This window comes from Cibotium barometz, chromosome 17 (assembly GCF_041138505.1).
Source record: "Cibotium barometz isolate CiBa-2024 chromosome 17, ASM4113850v1, whole genome shotgun sequence".
NCBI classification, from domain to species: domain Eukaryota; kingdom Viridiplantae; phylum Streptophyta; class Polypodiopsida; order Cyatheales; family Cibotiaceae; genus Cibotium; species Cibotium barometz.
In genome coordinates this window covers 7679204-7693823 of record NC_141062.1, presented here as the reverse complement: position 1 = coordinate 7693823, position 14620 = coordinate 7679204, and the positions used below count along the sequence as shown (strand labels likewise).

General features: G+C 46.3%; 1 protein-coding gene across 4 annotated transcripts in view; it reads left to right on the top strand.

Moving 5' to 3' along the window:
• The window catches only part of LOC147629635 (phosphatidylinositol-3-phosphatase SAC1-like), a 59408-nt gene that overhangs the window by 26198 nt on the left and 18590 nt on the right, over positions 1-14620 (top strand). For 2 of the 4 annotated variants that reach the window (XM_086811143.1, XM_086811141.1), the window contains 3 exons: positions 58-179; positions 284-394; positions 496-708. In XM_086811143.1, coding sequence (XP_086667269.1) covers positions 58-179; positions 284-394; positions 496-708 — 446 coding nt within the window. Of the gene's footprint in view, positions 1-57; positions 180-283; positions 395-480; positions 709-14620 lie in introns of all 4 variants that reach the window. The other 2 variants (XM_086811140.1, XM_086811142.1) reach the window with 1 other exon arrangement.

The window sequence follows — 14620 nt, the reverse complement described above, 5'->3', positions numbered from 1 at the left end:
GTGTTCTACTATATTGGTATGACCACTGTAGGGTTATTAAATATCAAGCTTTCTCAGGTCCTCTCAAACAGGCAAGGCAAATGGAAAGCTGCAACCCAATCTCTTGACTTTCTGAGAGCCATTAAACGCCATTATAGTAATGCATATACCGATGGCTTAAAGCAAGATGCCATCAATATGTGAGTTACTTTAACTCAGAAAGACCTTTTAAAAAAAAGATACATGCTAATTAGTGATTTTCTTAGTATAAGAGACACTAATGATGATGCTAGTTGGCCTGCAGATTTTTGGGACATTATCGGCCAGAGCTGGGAAAACCATCACTCTGGCAACTAGACTCCGACAACCATCTCCAAATCAGACGAGCCGAATGTAATCCATTTGGTGATATCAAGTGAGTGGGGAGTTGATTAGCACAGGCATATGTCATTAATGATTGATACTACGTGAAACCACTAATGTTGGCAAGCTTTATAGCAGTGTCTGTCTTTGCAGGCCCTCAATCAAGAGGTCTCTTTCTGCTGGTGGCATGCTAGAAGGCAGTGCAGTTATCTTGTCACCGACTCTCGACTTTCGGCTGAAGCACAATGCATTTTCTAAGGAGAACACCAAAGACAATACAAAAGATGGAGCTGAAGGCGTTACTATGTCCGGTGCTCTAGAGACTGTAACTCCCAATGGGCAAGTGGAGAATGTCCTTGATGCAAGGTAATAATCTTCACATTTTCTTGCTCTGGTCTATTTCCTTTTCAACGTAGTATGTTTGCAGTCTTAAGTGACTCAATGATATTGGCCAGAGAAGAAGTTTCTGTTAATTAATTTGTACAAAAATGCCACATTATCTGAAAGAGTAGTTGTCCAAGGAACAGTCGAGGCTATATCCACACACTAGACAGAAGTGATGTTACGACCCTTACACGTGGCAACACGTGGGACTTACATGTGGCAACACGTGGGACGCATACACACCGATACGTGGGATTTACACGCTAGTAATGCGTGGGACACGCGGGCGTTGTGTGGGAAAACCAATGGCGGCATACTATTGCACATCACCACTTATATTAGTAAGTGTGAACGGGTAACGTTCGTGGGTGACGGTTGTAGGCCAAAGACCCAGTGATGTGTAGCACAGGGGTACCAGCGGGGACAAGGGGGCACGTGAGTATTCATACCACGTTTAACCACCCAACCATTATATGTACCAGTGACCCCGGGCGTCCATTGTGTACCTTACCGGCCACACGGTTTTGAGGGTGGTGGTTAAGCCACAAGCACCAAGGTGTGGTGCTTCTTTACACAGCCAAGCCGGGTCTCTCTCTCTCTCTCGATTTTGTTACGCAACCAAGCCATCGCCGTCGTTGCTTCTCACATTTACTAGCTCAGCTGGACGCTTCTCCATGGCTCAGGCAGTCCGAGACAGTGTGACCCGGGGGTATGTAGCTCTTGCTGGCCTTGAGCGTCAGTGTCATCAGGCACGTTTTCAGGAACCCGGCACGAAGGGGTGGCTCTTTGATACATTAGTGACACCAGCCTTGATGTATGCAGCAACGGTTTGGGCACGAGGCTTGCAGCCTCCACATGGGTACAGCTGGAGAGACCACAGATCTTGATGCTCTCGAGGATGATACGCAGCAAACCATCCGTCCCACACGACATTGTTCGAGCTGAGTTTGCTGCACCACCGATGGCAGTGGAGGCATTGTTCCAGACGATCTCCTTTATATACAGGATGAGGGAGATGCCCACGGAGAGATTACCCCGCCGAGCTTTTGAGGCTTCCAGACAGTTGGCCAAGGCTGGACACACTGGATCTTGGTATGCACAGATGCTACAGTGGTTCTTGTTAGAAGTCATCTCCTGTCTAGTTTTATACACCAGGGCCTTTGTTGTGGGTGTGCCTGCCCTTATGAGGTGTTTTCCCATTTTTCCCCACTCTCCGTATTTTTCCCCTATTTTTTTCCCATTTTTCTGAGGCTTGGGAGGGCTGCCAGGTGATGCCAGGAGCACTCTGAAGCTGGCCGACTGGATTTACATCAGTCGTGGGCTGTCAGAGTGCTGGCCGACTTGTTCTGACTAGGCGTAGGCATCTGTAGCTGGCCGACTGCTATTTTCAGCAGTCGTGGACATTTTTCTCAGTCGTGGGCTTTCTTTATGCTGGCCGACTGCCCTTCCAGGAGGGAGGTATATATAGGTCCTCAGCCCCCATACCTCATTTGTATCATATCTCGGGATCTTCTTGTGTATATAGAGCAGAGTTACACGCCTACATCTGTCTCTCTCTTGTGCTGTTTTTCTGCCTGCGTTTTTGCTTTTGCTCTTGTGTTCCCAGATTTGGTCATCATCTCCGCTGCATATTCTGACATGGTATCAGAGCCCTAGGCTCTAGATAGGTCTTGGGATTTGTGTGAGCAAGAGGGGGCTGTTTTGTGGCTGATTGGTGGACTGTTTTGGACCGTTCGGGAAGAGGAGAAGCAAGAGGAAGGCGGGCTGATTTGCTGGACAGCCACTTGCAGGTATCAGTTCTTCTTTGTTCCCCCCCACCCACCCTTTTCAGAGTACATCCCCGCGATGGCAGATCTGTTTGAGATGGCCGAGAGACATGTGAAGATCCCGACACTCCCCACGTTCCCGGTGGACCGTCAGTTGGACGGGAGCAACTACGGCATATGGAAGGTGATGATGGAATCCGTTCTGGAGTCTTACGACCTCACCGATTTCGTCGTTGTTGGTGTTCCACGGCCGGAAGTAGAGGAAGGGGAGTTACCGTCAACCCGAAAGGACCGGGAGGCCCAGACACAGATGTGGGATCGTGTCAACGCCAGGGTCCGTTCGTTTATTTTCCTCAACTGCACACCACAGGTAATTAATCATGTAAAGCACATGACGCTGGCCAGAGGTATATGGCAGCATTTGGCCTCACTTTATAACAGGGTATCGCCCATGAAGAGGATTTCCTTGGAAGTACAGATGCGGGTTATGAGCCCTGCAAAGTCGTCGACGATGCGGGAGCATATTAACAAGCTGCAGGCTCTTCAGCAGGAAGTTCTTCAGGCTGGGAAGGAGATATCGTCAGAGGACATGGCCATAACGTTGCTGTCACACTTGCCCTCTTCGTACTCAGCATTTTACTCGTCGTTGATTACCAGTGGCAGGCTCAGCACCATCACGTGGGAGGAGCTTGTGCCCATGGTCCTAGACCAGGAGGAACGATTCACGAACCCTCCTCAGGGTGGAGGTTCGGAGGCCTTTACTGGCCAACGGTCGAAAGGCCGTAATTCGGGCAAAGGGAAGGCTTCATCGGAGAAGTCTTCTGAAAAGAAGTCCGACGCTGACCGCGAGAAACTGAAGGCAGAGAGGACCTGTAATGATTGTGGCGAGAAAGGCCACTATTGGAGGCAGTGTCCCAAGCGGAAGACCGAGAAGGGTGAAGACTCCTGAGCAATCTTGAAGACTCCGGCTTTTGTGCACCTGGAGGTGATGGACACCGATGCTTCATTTTCTTCAGGCAGGGAGGAAATTGGAGGACTCTCCGCAACGGATACTCGGGAGTGGATTCTCGATAGTGGTGCTTCCAGGCACATGACTCCTTCCCGTTCCGGTTTACAGGATCTCTGCAGGCTTTCTGGTCATATTCTTACTGGGGATACGTCCACTATCCTAGTTCACAGTGAGGGCAGGATGGAGATAGTTCCCGATGGCAGAGGGGGGAAGCATTCCTCCCAGGTGTTGTATGTTCCGGCACTTGGTTTTCATCTGTTGTCAGTGCATCAGGTTTGCAAGACTGGCGTACGGGTGGAGTTTGATGAGCATTTTGTTGCTCTCCGGGACAAAGCAACAGGCCAAGTGGTTTGGGAAGGTGGAGTGGAGAATGGAGTCTACAGGCTTTCAGCACTCTCTCTCCCAAGATTGTGATGAGTGGCAGTGTGGTAATAGCTACTCAGGTGTGGATACGCTGCAGGTGCGGGCTTTCCGGGACCAGATGGTGGATAGCTTACCAGTAGATGGCAGCAGTTGGCAGGAACTTTCCAGTACTGAGGTTGGTAGTTCTTGTGTTCGTGAGTCAGAGGAAGCTGAACAGGTCACTTATGCTCTGATGTCTCGTCGTGTTCGGGACATAGAACTTCCAGTAGTTGAGGACGTTCTTTCCATGGGGACCTTTCGGAAAGCCAGGCAGGTGGCAGGTGCTTACTTGCAGAAGGAAGTGGTTTCTCCAGGCTTTGTGGTTCCGGATTCAGAAGGGGTGGTTGACAGGTTTCATCAGGCTTCCAGGACTTGTTTGTGCACCGTAACAGGTGTTGATCCTTGTGAGCAGTGTGATGTCTCGGTGACTCAGAAGCTGTATGGTTCATTGATCTGGTTGATGGACACCGGATTGGACGGGAGCTTCCTGATGAGGCGGTTGAGCTCTTGGTTGCAGATGTCTCTTTGTGAGGCAGGATTGCGTTTCCTGTGGTTTCTGCGACATGCGAAGGATCATGGACTCTTGTACACAGGAGGGGGATTGTTGGATGGAGTCCGACTCCACGGTTGGAGTGACTTGGTTTTGGGAGGAGATCCGGACACGAGGAGATCTACTTATGCCCCAGGAGCAGTTTTACGGAGCAGGAGGAGGTTATATTGCAGGTTTGGACTTCCACTGGAGGAACCCTTGGTCATGCAGAGGCACTTTGTTCGTGAACAGATTGTTGCTGATGACATCTTGCTGGAGTTCTGTTCGACGGAGGACAGTACGATGGACCTCTTCACGAAGTCGCTCTTAGGATTTGCTCAGGCGGCACCCTAGCTCCCAGTGGTTGGTCACACAGCCAGGAGCTGAGAGGGGGTGTTAGAAGTCATCTCCTGTCTAGTTTTATACACCAGGGCCTTTGTTGTGGGTGTGCCCGCCCTTATGAGGTGTTTTCCCATTTTTCCCCACTCTCCGTATTTTTCCCCTATTTTTTTCCCATTTTTCTGAGGCTTGGGAGGGCTGCCAGGTGATGCCAGGAGCACTCTGAAGCTGGCCGACTGGATTTACATCAGTCGTGGGCTGTCAGAGTGCTGGCCGACTTGTTCTGACTAGGCGTAGGCATCTGTAGCTGGCCGACTGCTATTTTCAGCAGTCGTGGACATTTTTCTCAGTCGTGGGCTTTCTTTATGCTGGCCGATTGCCCTTCCAGGGAGGTATATATAGGTCCTCAGCCCCCATACCTCATTTGTATCATATCTCGGGATCTTCTTGTGTATATAGAGCAGAGTTACACGCCTACATCTGTCTCTCTCTTGTGCTGTTTTTCTGCCTGCGTTTTTGCTTTTGCTCTTGTGTTCCCAGATTTGGTCATCATCTCCGCTGCATATTCTGACAGTTCTCACATCATGGGATAGAAATTGAGCGGTTGCCACCTTTTTAGTATGATCAGTCTGCTCCACGGGGTTACCTCTCTCTCAATGAGAGGAACAGAGTGATGAGACAGGACATATGGCAGCGCTACATACAGGAGACATGGACAGCACCAGAGAGCCCACTACCACCGAAGATGTTGCATTACAGAGACCACTTTATGAGCATCTCAGGGGATGGGTTTATACAACAACCGCGGTATATGGATGTATACATGCCACATAGCTCTCGCGTTGCTATTGGACAGCTACGAGTCTCATCACATCAGCTAGAGATAGAGGCTGGGAGAGCGGCACAGGTTCCCAGAGCCGAGCGGATATGCAGATTGTGCCGCGAGGAGGTGGAGACTGAGGATCACTTTGTATGTAGATGTAGAGGCTAGAGCCCACCAGGGGATCAGAGATAGATATGCAGGATTGTTTGAGGAGCACTCTTCACTACATCAGTTGATGGAGGCCTCGGACCAGCGACAGCTTGGCAGACTTCTACTAGAGCTTCATAGTTCTTGAGAGAGACTCCTCTAGACACCCGCTCCCACTAGGGGTGGGAGACAGTCCCAGCTCACAGATTTCTTCTAGAGAGCTATGCAAGTGCCAGCTGATGTACCACGTGGGGTGACCACACAGAGAGCAGAGGAATTGAGAGCCAGGAGGAGACCTAGACAGACTGGACACAGAGCACCCTGACTCTGTCACCGAGAGATAGAAGCTATCCGGATGAGACACCAGATGGAGACACAGGAGAGGCTAGCTCGCTTTCATTCAGACTCAGGGTACATGTTCACGCCACTCACAGCCTCAGCATCGGCGATGTATGATATCTTATATCCCTCTTATGGCACTGGATGGAGTTAGACATAGATCTGCATAGCATGCTTGTACTACCCCATCCACATCCCCACCCCCCTTTATATTGTTTGTATATGGGCTCCACCGATCCATGATGATTCACAGTTGTATCTAGACACATGCACACTTTTTCTTTTCTTCCGATGACCGGAAGAACACAGTTGTATTATTTTTTGTCTACATCAGCTTTGGACGTCTTTGAAACCAGGGGGCTCGCTTATCCCTTCTCTTTCTATTTTTCGTCATTTGGTGCTTCTTGCATGTTATTGGTTAAAAATGGAATTCGATCACTCCACCCCACAATCACCAGAGTCTATTCTTCTTCGCCAACAAATGCATGATTTGCGAGAGAAAATGAACTCGTTTATAAGTGATATTCGCACTATGTTAACTCTTCCAGTACCTCAGCCGACTTCGGATATCCATCACTTGGGTAGTTGTGAGGGTACACTGGAAAAAGGAGTTAAACCAAAACTTGCACTAAAGGCTTTGAAACTACCATCATGTTAGCAGTCATCTCCTGTGTGTATATGTACACCAGGGCTTTTGTTGTGGGTGTGCCCGCCCGATTTAGGTGTTTTCTCATTATTCCCCACTCTCCATATTTTTCCCTATTTTTACCAGGTGTGGGAGGCTGTTCTTTGGCTCCTGGCTGATCCAGATGGTGGCCGACTGACTCTGCTGCCCCCAGGTAATCTTCTGTAGTAGGCCAACTTGGTCCAGATGTTGGCCGACTCATGTGAGGGCCGACTCACTGGGGCTGGCCGACTGGAGCTAGTGCAGGTTGTGGGCCATCAGTAGGCTGTCGGCTGTCCTATTGCTGGCCGACTACTCATGTGGGGCCATATAAAATGGCCCCTTGGCCCCCCACTCATTGTATTCGGTATTCAGGATTTTCTTGTGTATATAGAGCAGAGTTACAAGCCTCTCTCTCTCCTTCTCTATTGCTGTATTTTTCTGCAGTGCACTTGCTCTTGTGTTCTCAGATTTTGTCTTCATCTCCGCTGCATATTCTGACATGGTATCAGAGCTCTAGGCTCTTGATAGATCTTGGGAACTGTGTGAGCAAGAGGGGGGCTGTTTTGTTGCTGATTGGTGGACTATTTCGGACTGTTCGGGAAGAGGAGAAGCAAGAGGAAGGCGGGCTGATTTGCTGGACAGCCACTTGCAGGTTTAAGTTTCCCACCCACACACCCTTTTCAGTTACATCCCCGCAATGGCAAATTTACTTGAGATGGCTGAGAAGCATGTGAAGATCCCGACACTCCCCACGTTCCCAGTGGACCGTCAGTTGAAAAGGAACAACTAAGGCATATGGAAGGTAATGATGGAATCTGTTCTGGAGTCTTACGACCTTGCTGATTTTATTGTTGTTGGGGTTCCACGGCCGGAGTTAGAGGAAGGGGAGTTACTCTCAATTCGGAAGGGACACGAGGCACAAGCACAGTTATGGGATCGTGTCAATGCCAGGGTCCGTTCTTTCATTTTCCTCAACTGCACACCGCAGGTATCAATCATATCAAGCATATGACGCTGGCCAGAGGTATATGGCAGCATTTGGCTTCTCTCTATAACAGGGTATTGCCCATGAAGAGGATTTCCTTGGAAGTATAGATGCGGGTTATGAATCCTGCAAAGTCATCGACGATTCGGGAGCACAGTAACAAGCTGTAGGCTCTTCAGTAGGAAGTTCTTCAGGCTGGGAAGGAGATATCATCAGAGGATATGGCCATCACGTTGCTGTCGCATTTGCCCTCTCAGTACTCAGCTTTCTACTCTTCTTTGATTACTAGTGGTAGTCTCAGCACCATCACATGGAAGGAGCTTGTGCCCATGGTCTTGGACCAGGAGGAAAGATTCTCGAACCCTCCACAGGGCGGAGGTTCGGAGGCCTTAACAAGGGCAAAGGGAAGGCTTCATCGGAGAAGTCTTTTGAGAAGATGTCCGACTCAGACCGCGAGAAACTAAAGGCAGAGAGTACCTGTAATGATTGTGGCGAGAAAGGCCACTATTGGTGGCGGTGTCCCAAGCGGAACACTGAGAAGGGTGCAGAATCCTCAGCAACAACCGTGAAGACTCCAGCTTTTGTGCACCTGGAGGTGATGGACACCAATGTTTCATTTTCTTCGGGCAAGGAGGAGGTTGGAGGACTCTCCGCTACGGATACTCGGGAGTGGATTCTAGACAGTGGTGCTTCCAAGCACATGACTCCTTCCCATTTAGCTTTACAGGATCTTTGCAAGTATTCTGGTCACATTCTTACTGGGGATACGTCCACTATCCCAGTTCACAGTGAGGACAGGTTGGAGATAGTTCCGATGGCAGAGGGGTGAAGCATTCCTCCCAGGTGTTGTATGTTCCATCACTTGGTTTTCATCTGTTGTCAGTGCATCAGGTTTGCAAGACTGGCATACGGGTGGAATTTGATGAGCATTTTGTTGCTCTCCGGGACAAGGCAACAGGCCACGTAGTTTGGGAAGGCGGAGTGAAGAATGGAGTTTACAAACTTTCAGCACTCTGTCTCCCAGGTCCTCAGTTTTGTGATGAGTGGCAGTTTGTTAAGTGAAGGCTTATGCTATGCTTGTATGGCAAGTATCAAAGGCGTGATTGTCCATTGAAGAAGCAGCGCATAGCTACAAATATGACCACTGAGCCTATAGATTCAAATCACGGGAATAATCTAGAGAAGGATTTATTGGATGATACTCCAGAGTAGACACCTGAGCATTCTATTAGGATACTCTTAATGTCAATTGAGAAATGGGTGCCCACGGTTGGAGATACAGTCTTATCTTTAGAGACAAGTCACGGTTACCAGTTTCTGGTTATAGAACTTATTGTCATAAAGGGTTCCAATGAAGGTACTCTTCGATATACGGGCTCTAGCCATAATGTGGTTAGTTCTCAACTTGTCAAGAAGTTAAAGTTGAAGACTCAACCATCCCCATATCAGTACACAGTTGAGCTAGTAGATAGTAGAGGAACAAAGGTTTGGGGCCAACAGGTTGTAGGCCTCGGTCTCACCATTGAATCCTACTTTGAGGAGCTCAATGTTGTGCTAGGGAAAGAATGGCATGTATAGAAGAAGTCTCTCATCGACTTCGCAAGGCATGTCTATCAATTCATGCATGAGGGGAGGACGCATCACATTAAAGGTGAGCCAGATCTACCCAAGAATGCATTAATTACTGCTACACAAATGCTTAAAATATCTTGTAAATCTCTCTTTTTAGGTTGGGTTCAAAAATTTCCGAGTATTGTAGACACATATGAAAGTGGAACTCCAACTTGTAATGCCACAATCTTTGCAAGAGAAAATTCCGATGGAATTTTTGGATGTTTTCAAATCTGACCTCCCCTCTTCTTTGCCTTCATGCAAAAATGTGAAGCATCGAATAGAGCTTGTGCCCAGTGCAACCGCGGTCAATAGACCTTTGTACCAGATGAGTTTAGTCGAGAAGAACAAGGCGTCGAAGGTGATTGAGTACCTAGTGAAAGGACTCATTCCTCCTAGTTTCTCACCATTCGCTTCTCCAGTTTTGCTAGTTAAGAAGAAAGATGGTTTTTATCGAATGTCTATAGACTATAGAGACTTAAATAAACTTACTATGTAAAACATCAATAACCAATGCCAAGGATCAATGATTTGATAGATGCTCTAGGTGGAGCTAAAGTCTTCAGTACGATAGATTTAAAAAGAAGATATCATCAGATTCGTATTAAAGACGGAGATGTATCTAAGACTACTTTTCGTACTCATTTTGGTCATTATGAGTACCTTGTAATGCCATTTGGACTTACTAATGCACCAGCCACATTTATGATGTTAATGAATGATGTCTTTAGGCCATTCATTGGTAAATTTGTGGTTGATTTTATCGAGGATATTTTGGTTTACTTACTGGAGTATGAACCCCACTTGTAGGGAAAATGTGTTGTATGCCAAAAAACAAAAGACTTTCCTATGTCAAGAGAAAGTTGAATATTTGGGGCACGTTGTCGTGCCACGGCACGTCTATGGTGTGAAACCATGCATGTGAGGCCATCAAATGCAAATCCAGATGCATGGGATTAAGTGTCTGTGTACATATGGGATGTATGGCGTGTGGAGGATTTTGCTTTTGAGGGCGTCGCCAGGTGTATAGGGTGGACGGTATTGGCTTCGAGCTTGTTGCAGGCCTGTCGGGTGAGAGGTTAGATGATGGAGAAGATATCAGCTACTTGGCATCGAATGTGTGGGCGCGTCAAAAATACAATGGGTATTTGGGAGGTTGTGTTGAAGTGTGTGGAGCATGAGGGCAATAATGGAAAAGGGAGCCATGAGCCTTAGTATTGGTATGGAAGCAATATAGTGGCCATTAGGAGAGGAGCAAAATGAAAATAAAAAAAATGAATATTAAAATGACTTTTTGGAAAGTGGCATGAAAGTGGGAGTTGCCGCCAGCGAGGTTTTTCCAGAAGGCTGGCGAAGGGGACTGAGATCAACAGGCTTGAGACGGCTTTAGGGTGTGCCTTGGGTAGCTGCAGCAGCTGGCGACAGTGGAGAGCAGAGGCTGGCCTTGTGGTGACTCGCAGCTGGATGCGTAGGGGGTGGCCTCGTTGAGCTAAGGCAAGCGTGGAGCGCACGCGTGAAGGGCACTGAAATCGACGGGCTGGTGTAGCGTGAAGGGCTCTGGTGCGCAAGAAGATATGGGCTGGAGCCTTGTGACAGGCGGCAACTGCAGCTGACTGAGGAAGGGAGGCTCTCGGGGTGTATGTGCTGGTGAAAAACAGGGTTGACAACCAGGGACAGTGGGAAATCACCTTGCTGAGAGCTGGGAGTGAACAGAAAAAAGAAAGCCAGCGGCTCTTGGGTGGGCCGCCTCGTGTATCAAGAGCTGACGAAGACTGGCTGAAGCTAGAGAGGCTGGCGCAGACAAAAGGTGAGTTGTTTTTAATAGCCCTCCTTCTAGCGCCGTTGAGGTGATTCATGCTGCAGGTGCAAGAGGAGAAGGCCCTTAAGTGTTGAGGTGATGTGTAGCTGACTGGCGCAAGTGCAGAGAACGGAGGTGCCTGTGGGGTCTGGCCGGTGGTCAGCAAAGACAGAGTGTGGCCACCTTGTTAACAGAGAGGGAGACTTCTTCAAGGAAGCCGCTGCAGTGGCTAGAATGCAAAGGGTGGTGATGATGCGGTTTCCCTATTAAGAGTCTATAAAGGAAGCTTTAAGGAGGCGTTGATTCATCAAGAATTTGCTAAAGTTTTACCCTCAAAATGTCCTTTCCTTCACTCTTGGTCTTGGGGACTCTAAGGATACCACTAGTTAATCTCTACTATGCACATGAAACAAGCAATATTGGCTTGGTTGTTTGGTAATGGAGATGATGATAAATCTCAGCCTATAAAGAGGTCATCTTTGTGTTGGGATTAGAATGTTATCAACCTTCGATTTGGGTATGAACCATGATGCCTATGATGGTTTTTGGTGTAACTCATATTGCTGAGATTAGTATGTAAATATGATGGTTCCAATTTCTGCTGGTGATTTCCCTTGAAGAGTTATATGCTTTCTTTGCTGGGATTTTGGATGTAACTCTCACAGCCAGACACCCAGTGTGTTCCCAGCGACACCGCCCACGTCACGACATCTTTGGTATATGTAGATCTTGATGATGATTTGGCACATACCAGAGGATGTGCAGGTTTAGAGGGGGTGGATGTCGTGCCATGGCACGTCTATGATGTGAAACCGTGCATGTGAGTTCATCAATTACACATCCAGATGCATGGGGTTAAGTGCCATGACGAGTTATTATATGATGCCATGTACATATGTTCATATTGTATATGAGGTTTAATAAGACAAGCTGAGGCTGAGTCAGAATTAGGAGTTTTTTGTATATGAGTGTGGAGGGTGATGCTTCTGCTAAATGGTATCGACTGGATCAAATCAGTGAATCTTATGGAATGCAAGCATGAGGGTATCTCAATGCACAAAGGAATGTATTTATGAAGATATGGGAAAAAACTTGAATGAACAATTGGGGAGTCTATAAATCACATGGCCAATATGATGATTTATACACTACGGAGACATCAAGAGTAATAGACATTGCAGTGCCGAACAAAATGTTGAATGCCGGGGAATAGAATTAAATGAAATGCTTTGCATTGGGAACTTTAACCTTAATGCTAAGGTTATGCTTTGTAACCTTAGTGCTAAGGTTTTTTTTTTTTTTTTTTTTAAACAAAGTATACTTTGGATTTTCTAGAAAATCTACCAGCGAATTGCGCAGCCTTTTCTTTAAATGGTATGTACAGCTGGAAAAAAGGTGGTGTGGGGAGCGCCGAGTTCATCGCGGGAAAGAGAAAAAACGGCCGGAGAGAGACGGCGAGTGCAGAGTGAAAGAGGGAGATAGGCAGCGTTGAGGAACAACGTCATTTTGAACCAGAGCTTTTAATCTTTTGAATATATAAACTATGTGTGCTTTGTAGGTGCTAGAATTAGAGAGTAATTCTAGTACTACATAATGATGTAATTATTGGGAAATCCATTTTCCAAAACCGTCGGCAGCGATGCTGCTTCAGATGATTTTCCCTCACATAATCGGCGAGCAGCATGTGTTTGGAAAAACAAATTAAAAGATCCACGTATGTAAATCGTAAGTTGAGTTTTTTTTTTTTGTTATTTTATTCTCTTAAAAAACACTCGCTCTATGTGAATGGAGAGAATCGAATATTCTATACATCAAAAAGAATTTGGAAATGAGTAGAAGGATCTTGGGAAAAAGCTAAGGAATTTGGAGCTCGGAGATTTGTGAAAAATGCATTGAAGTTGAGGGTAATTTGCCTTACTTTCCTCTCAAATGGATTTTGGAAATTATGAGTATGTCAAAGCTATGCCAAATGCAATATTTTGCTTGTGAGATGTTAGGATATTAAGGCAGGTTTTCAGGTGATAAAGGACATCTCGAAATAATGGTTTTGAGGGCACTGGATGTAACACATGTATACTGGAAAAATTAGAAAGCTTGTTATGCTCACATGTGAATGGTTTAAAGGATTTCATGCAATTCTGTGCAATCATCTGGATGAATTCAAGGATGTATTGAGGCAAGTGGACACATGTATTTGTCATTGGAAATAATGATGTTCAATACTCCTTGGGAAATCTTGTGCATGAAATTCCTTGTTGGATTTGACATTCACTCTCACAGCTAGAAGTTTCGTACTTTCCTGGCTGTACAGCACACTTCACGACAACGTTATATCAACGCTAAGCGTAAAGATGGATCTGAAGAAAGTAACAATAATCTTGGCTTGGCCTATTCCACAAGACATTACTGCGCTCAAATCTTTCTTAGGACTATCTGGTTTTTATAGAAAGTTTATTATTTTCTATTCTGAAATAGCAATGCCATTGACTGACTTGTTGGAAGTTACGGTTGTTTATGTTTGGACAAACATTCATCAACAAAGTTTTGATAAATTAAAGCAGACGGTTGTAATTACACTTGTGTTGAAGATCATGGATTCGTCATTACCTTTTGTCGTTGAGATAGATGCTAGTAGCATTGCCATAGGAGATGTGTTGAGCCAAGAAGGCCGACCAGTGGCTTTTGAGAGTAAGAAACTTGGTAGTTCGCAACGCAAGTGGCCCACACATGAGCTTGAATTGTATGCAATTATACATGCAATCAAGGTGTGGAGGCATTACTTGTATGGAGCCGAGTTTAAGGTATACACGGATCATGATACACTGAAGTATTTTTGTAACCAGTTGGATTTAAGAGGCCGTCAAGCAAGATGGATCGAATTGATGCAAGAGTTTCATATGGAAATCTTGTATCGACGAGAAAAAGAGAATGTTGTTGCTGATGCATTGTCTCGTATAATGTATCAGATGAGTTTCAATATAGTCGGGAATGAGATCATTCATAGAATACGTGAAGCTCAAACAACGGATCCGTATGTTCAATCGTTATGGAATAAGGCTAGCCAAGTAGATGAGGAATCAACCCTGTTTGATTTATTGTCTAGTAAACGTAGATTTACCATTGAGAATGGAATTCTTAAGAGGAACAGCGTTCCGGACTCAGATGATTTGAGGGTATTAGTGATACGAGAATGTCACAATAGTCCATGTGCTGGATACCCGAGAATTAAGAAAACAATCAAGCTTATTAAACGTTTCTATTGGTGGCCACATTTAAAGAAACATATTAATCATTATGTGACACATTGTTTACAGTGTCCGGTTATTAAATTCGGACGTGTGAAGTTGCCAGGATCGTTACAGCCATTGCCTATTCTAGAGAGAAAATGGCAGTGTATTTCCATCGATTTCATTATGGGTTTACCCAGAACTAGGAAAGGTTATAATGCTATCTTTGTCATTATGGGTAGATTATCTAAG